Genomic DNA, 6,687 nt, shown 5'->3' on the forward strand with positions numbered 1-6,687 from the left:
TGAGATTTCTCACTCTCTGTGTCACACAAACTGTTCTTCTTCTCCGCTAACTTCCCTCACTAGCATCCTAAAATATATTTCTGTTCGTCCACTCGCTTTTAAACTTCAGAGAAAGACCTTTTAAGTCTGACAGAGAAAAGGTCAGAAACACTCAGGTGTTAAATACGGCTTCAAAGGTCGCACTGAGGTGAAAATAGATGAGGTCGTTGATCTTCTTATTAGAAGCAGGCGCCACAACCATTGTACACTATGTGACTGTATCACAGTAATAATTCAGAACAGCTCTCTACCTCCTCCTGCATGCCACACTCCAGCAACATGGTGACACAGGCTTCGATTGGAAACGCAATCTCCCTGCCACTGATATTCAGGTGTTCCTCCAAAGACTTGCCAAACGATGGCTTCTCCACCCACGCCTCTGCAACACAAAGCAGCAGCTGGAGTCTCTCTCTCACACACACACACACACACACACACAAATAAACAAGCCCCGACATTGGCTGAGTGCTTGTGCGGCAGCTATCTGAAAATACGAAGGTGAGTAATTATAGGTTAATGGGATTGTTATGTCACACATCGGGGTCATTAATGTCCGTACTGCTCAACTTTTTATTGCAGCAGGTGCCAAAATAGAGCATATCTACACACACACACACACACACAGACTCACCTTGGTGTGCTTTAATCTGGGGTAGGATGCTGTGAAGAATCTCTAATGACTTCCTGTGATATTCTGCCTGTGTTTCTATCAGCTACAGGGGACAGAATAAGACTTTACACCAAGGATTCTGTGACAGGTGTGTATAATACACAACAATACACCAACATTTACACAAAAAGTACAAATGACTTAAATGAAAGAATCTCCTACATCATGTTAAATATTATTACTTACTGTCTGGAAATAATTTGCATAGTCTAGTTCTTTGGCCACAAAATTGTACATATCTGCAGACAATTGATCCTGAAAAAAAAAAACAAAACAACAACACTTGAAAGACTTCTAATGAATCTGACATTTATATGATTAATGCAAAAAGAAAATGCATGCATAAATATCTTGATTGGTGACTCACTCGACAGATCTCCATCCGATTGGCTGCCTCTTCCATCTCCTCTCTGAGGGACTCGGACTTGGTGCCAGGCTGCAGAGTGCTGGGATGACTGGAGGACTTGGATGCCTGCTGATATCTACAGTATGTGGAGGAAAAAGAAACAGACAGCTGCATGTCTCATGCTTCCTGCACAAACATTTAATAAAGGCTTTATTTTGAGCCTTAATTTTAAAAAATACGTGAACAAGGCCGTGTCCTCACCTTGTCCGTGCAGAGTCCATGTCCAAGACGAGCTTGGCTAAGTGCTTCCTCTGTTTCTGGATGTTGGGGATGTCCACCTACAGGAGGACAATTGTGGAAAGTATCCACCAAAATGAGACATTAAAGAAGTCTGTTGTTTTATATAAGATATTAGAAAAGTTCTGAAGTTCTGTACATTTAACATTTGTGCCTTTAACATAATAACATGCTCAAAATAATACTACAAACACCATGCAACATGCAGTTAGCCAATTCCAAAAAATCCTTTCCGCTGTAAAAAAAAATCAAGAGTTTGTACAGGCAGTCAGGTGGTTTTGTTTTAGTCAGTTCGTCAGGTCCTGTATGCTTGTGAAAGTTGTATGCTAAAGAGCCAGTGTAGGAACGAGACGGCCATCACTATCTGCAGTTATTCCGACAGCTCCCGGGGCAAGGAGCTGATGTGGATGATTCTAATCAAGGAAGAAAAATTAGGGGTGACGGCTCTGCTGCTTCTGGTTCAGCCTTTCCTGGTTTATGTAGACATCAGACTTCTTTGACTCCAACGTCACAATATTTAACAGCAGCTGTACAGGTTCAATAGAGTTGGCAGCAGCTGAGGGAAAAGTGGTTTGTGACAGCCTGTACAGTTCAACTTGCATCACATTTGTAATAATATTTTGAGCCTGTCCAGATGTGAAAAGCACAGGTATTTGTTCATATGTGACTCAGACAGGTCTATGTTGGACCGTTTCCTTCCTACTGAAAGTACTCCCTGACCCTTAACTGTGGACTCTGCTAAAACCATTTCGAATTCTTCATCAAATGAGACCACTGCTGACTCACCTCTGCCAGCACATAAAGAGGGTCCACCACATCTCTCTCTATCTGGAACTCAAACTGGATTAACTCCTGGGCCAGTTTCTCTTCCGTCTCTCCGCACAGCTTCAGCATCTTGCTGTTTGTTGATAAACACAATGTCGATGAGCAGGAGGTGACCACATACAAATGAGTAGCAGACCGGGGGTGGGGGGACATGAGGACACAGGGAATTCAAATGCTGTATTTATATTTACTTACTTACTCACGGTACTTACCCCAGGAGGGAGTCATCTCCCAGCACTGCAGCTCCTTCCACCAGACATTGTGCCAAGATAGTGAGCGGTAGTTTCTTCTTTAAAAAGGAAAGTTTGGAGTGTGTTATTATCACTGCATCTGTTACAGCTGTAGGACAGAAGACCTACGGTGCAGGGGCTCACCGAAGGCGACTTGACAGATTTCTTGTCGACGTCAGCTCCCTGCTGACCCTGCAGGCAGGCTGTGAGCTTCTTGTGAGTGCTGTGTGTCACCTGCTTGACCAGATCCAGACGCTTCTCCACCTGGGTTAACACAAGTTGGATAGACTTGACACAGCACCGCTCCTCAGTCCCAGATTAATCATTGTCAAATTTGTTGCGTTACAGACTCTTCTCCTGTCGTCCATGTTCTGTGAAATGTGAGTTCAAGACGCTGACACCTACATCTCTACATTAGGGGTACTGTAAACTCTAATCCTCTACTTCAACTAAGTCTATCTGAACTGACACAGGTGCAGCCGAGTAGTTTCGTTTTTAATTTTAATTAGTTTTAAGTTTTAAAATGTATAATTCCAAACTTTGTGAAAAGAGCTAGTCAAACACTGATGCAACAAGATTTATTCAAACATGATCATCATCACATGAAGGTGTCATCGAATGAACAGTGACATTACAGTGTGCGTGTTAAGAGATCCTTCAGTGCACAAGAAGTTCAAGCAGACCCTGAAACTCAACCTGGGTTATTAAATGTTCCCAAAAAAAAAAGTACCTGTAAAAGGTCATCACTTAACACCTCAGTTTTTTCTGCCCTGTAAAAACAAAGGAGACGATGATTAGTGAACATAGAGGAGTAAACAACAAAACAAAAAATAGCTTTTTAACATGCAAATAAAAAAAACAGCAGATTTATTTTCTATATTATATTTGTCATATATTAACTCCATTACTTGACTATTATTACCATTAACATTGTATGCTTTTGAACTATTTTTCTTATAAAAACATTTAAAAATATTAGTTATACAACAGACAACTTCCAGGAATGTCTTAAATACACACAGCAGTTGACTTATTAAAAACAACAATCTGGGGAGTTTCTAAACTGAGCGGTGAACAACAGTGACTTCCTGCAGTGACAGCAGTCTGACGAAAGAGCGGCTGCTGTGGCAGACAGTCTGACCTTATAAAAAGAGACCTGCAGACCCCCATAAACCACCCAACGGTGGGCAAACTCTCCCATCACTTCCTCTTCCTGTCTACCGGATCACTTCCTGCTATTGCAACCCAACTGTAAGTCAACTCCAATCAGAAATAGTTTCAACTTCATTAATAAAAAGCAGCATACCAACCAGTTGTCCTGCAACAAGGAAAACATGTGACACATCTGTTAAAGACTGCTGTAACTGCCGACAACAGAACGCAGAACTGGAATCAAATCAATCTCAGATTTGTTGTCTCAGTGCCAAAACGTGAGCACGGAGTCATGGGAACTGGGTCAAACCATGTACCAATGAAACGAATCACAGTCAGCCTCTTGGAAAACGGCTGTGTCCACTGAGCTACGAGGATAATGCTGGAAGTGTGTGTTTGGTTGGTGTACGTACATGCCTATTAAACACAGAGACAGACGGTAGGAAAGTGAGGCACGAAAGGTTTTGGCATAATTTTAAGGATCAGTGCGTTTGCAGATTGTTGTTGACTGGATATAAATAACACAAGCAGGGCGCTAAAGTTTGGCACAGTTTTTTTTTCTGCTTCAACACTTCTGACACCTCCAAAAAATTCTAACACACTGTGTTCTATAAAAAGACCACCACAAGGGGGATTTTCACATGTATGACTGTGCAGCCAGGAGGGCTGCATTGCAGCTGTGAGGTCATCGTAGCTTCTCTGGTTGGTTGAAGTGTCCCTGTGGGAACTGCTGCCAGGTGAATGGACCGTAACGCTGGTCCAACAGCGAAAATGGAACAGTGGGTGAAACATAGACCAATCTTTTAGTTTGGTACAGGTGTCTCTGTCACAGTGCAAATACTTGGTAATGAAAAATTAACATGGCGTTCTTTCCCTGACCACAACTGACGTTGCCCTTATGACCCAGGCATCAAACAGAGCAGACTCATATCTTCAAAGGCAGAACACTGTCTTGTTCTCTGACTTTGTTTGTTTTCACAGAGTGGTATTTCCTCTTAGGAAAGCAATACTGTACATCATCAACAAGTGAGAGCTCTGAGACCCGACAGCACCGCAATGTCTGGAATCCTGCAGTCGTTCGAGCAGAATTTTAGCTGAAAATGAGAACATGAGAAAGAATTCTTGGGACAGCACTGAGAGATTCCTTTCAGCAAATGTTGCTGCAAATTCTGTCAGAGAGAGGAGAAAGCATGTAGGAGAGTTGGCAGCCATGTGGGCAGTGTGTGCTCACGGAGGAGGAAGAAAATCAGCCAGATTAATGCCGTCCATCTGCCACCACACAGGGACTCCTTTACCTGAGATCACCGATGACTCCATGCAAACAGGGACAAAGAAAGAAAGTCCCTCTATTTATGGACACACACTTTGTATTCCTGTATGTTTATAATAAAGGCAACAAAAGCCTGAGGAGGCTCTAAAAACATACATAAAAAAATGCATTTCTGTCAATCAAATGTACTGACCAATCATATTCAACCTTTTTGAGTTTTTCTATCTTTATGTATGTAATCTATGAAAAGAACTTTATGTTCCATACAAAGTCCATCACAAACACAGCAGTGGCTCTGCCCAGTTTTTACACACCGTCCATGTTCTTCTGGTGGCAACATCAATAAGAAGAAAACACTATATACGTCTGTGGCGTTGGCATTGGTGTATTTACAGTTGGCCGAAAGGGGAAAAAAAGCAATTTTTACTGTGCATATTTACTCAGAGATTTCCATCTACATGTTAAGTGTTTCCATAAAGCTGGAGGTAAAATGTGCACCAAATGCTCAGCTGACCAGTTGGGCTGCACATTCCATACAAACATGTCTTTTATTACTGTCTAAAATATGTTAATGTTCAACAGCCGAGCATTCAGCCCCAAAGCGTTTTGTGCCTAGAGTTTATAAAAGCATGAATAATCCATGGCAGTAAAATCATAATATGGAGAAAAGAACATCTGAGGTCTTAGACTTAGGTTGATGCAAGTGTTTGAGTCCCAGATCCCACAGTAAGAACTGGGCATAGAGTGTGGGCCACATGGGGTTATTTACTTGTGCTGGATTCACACAAATCCTACAAACAAACCCAGATGTAGCCTAATTTACACCTTTTGGGGTCACATGAAAACAAAATTAGGATAGTTGGAAAAAAAAGTCACTAGTCTCCGGTTCTAGAGCAGAATGGTGTCGCTGGGCCTCAGCAGGGCACCACGCAGCCTGCAGTACTGGCATGACTTACAGAGACCAACTCACATTCATGCAGTAGGTGATGCTGTATATGCACAAGTACAGAAGTACACACTGCAGTGTTCACAGTACACATGCTCGCACCATATTTCTCCATTAAATGTTATTGTCTTTTTTTCTGCAGTTTACAGTACAAATTCCCTCCCAAATGACAAAACAGGGGGGCTGATGGGATACGGGGGTTTCTAAATACAGAGAAACACACTTAGCATAGTTGTCCAGTGTGGACAACTAGGTCACGGTTCTGTTAAGTATGCAAGAATAACTGCAAGATTGGCGTACACAAACATCACATGCAGTCGCACACACACATACACACAGTGCCGTACACACAAAACACATACATCACATGTCCAGAGAGGGAGTGAATGAGAGAGACGGGCGGAGAGGGAGCCCAGGGCAGTTAGCAGCGATTCACTGGAAACATAAGCAGTGAGTTATCTCTGCTTAACTTTATTTACTGTGAATATCTCCCACAAGGGACGCTCTGTTCTCCCAGTTAAACTGTGCTGCTACACTTTTACAGCTGTCCCAGCACTAATATGTGGAATCCTAATGGTGTGAAGTATTTCCACCAAAGACCAGTTAGTACAACTGATGTCCTACTGTGTTTCCATTAAGGCCAAAACACAATCACGAGCAGTAGTTCTTTGTTACTTTAACTCTCAACTATTCCTTTTTTAACAGGCACGTCTAAGGTCAGTCTCAGGGGCCAACATCTGGAGTTATCATTCCATGTAAGGTTCAAGATGAGCAGAGCATATAAATCTGATTTTAAAAAAATAACAGATTCCATGTTACCAAACCTAATTAATCAAGTGAAAAAAATATGAAACTGAGACATTTTAGTAAACACACATAAACAGATCAGGAAAATGTTATTAGCAGAATAAG

The 6,687-nt window shown here is 42.0% G+C and overlaps 1 protein-coding gene across 6 annotated transcripts in view; it reads right to left on the reverse strand.

Moving 5' to 3' along the window:
- The window catches only part of arhgap44a (Rho GTPase activating protein 44a), a 29,690-nt gene that overhangs the window by 16,196 nt on the left and 6,807 nt on the right, over nucleotides 1–6,687 (reverse strand). For all 6 annotated transcript variants that reach the window (XM_017040636.2, XM_008329510.3, XM_008329511.3 and 3 more), the window contains exons 2-10: nucleotides 3,138–3,177; nucleotides 2,552–2,671; nucleotides 2,390–2,466; nucleotides 2,139–2,250; nucleotides 1,317–1,393; nucleotides 1,077–1,191; nucleotides 896–964; nucleotides 671–752; nucleotides 291–418 (exon numbers count right to left, since the gene is read on the reverse strand). In XM_017040636.2, the coding sequence (XP_016896125.1) occupies nucleotides 291–418; nucleotides 671–752; nucleotides 896–964; nucleotides 1,077–1,191; nucleotides 1,317–1,393; nucleotides 2,139–2,250; nucleotides 2,390–2,466; nucleotides 2,552–2,671; nucleotides 3,138–3,177 (820 nt within the window). The remainder of the gene's footprint in view (nucleotides 1–290; nucleotides 419–670; nucleotides 753–895; nucleotides 965–1,076; nucleotides 1,192–1,316; nucleotides 1,394–2,138; nucleotides 2,251–2,389; nucleotides 2,467–2,551; nucleotides 2,672–3,137; nucleotides 3,178–6,687) is intronic.

This window comes from Cynoglossus semilaevis, chromosome 17 (assembly GCF_000523025.1).
Source record: "Cynoglossus semilaevis isolate Cse_v1.0 chromosome 17, Cse_v1.0, whole genome shotgun sequence".
In the NCBI taxonomy this organism is placed as follows: domain Eukaryota; kingdom Metazoa; phylum Chordata; class Actinopteri; order Pleuronectiformes; family Cynoglossidae; genus Cynoglossus; species Cynoglossus semilaevis.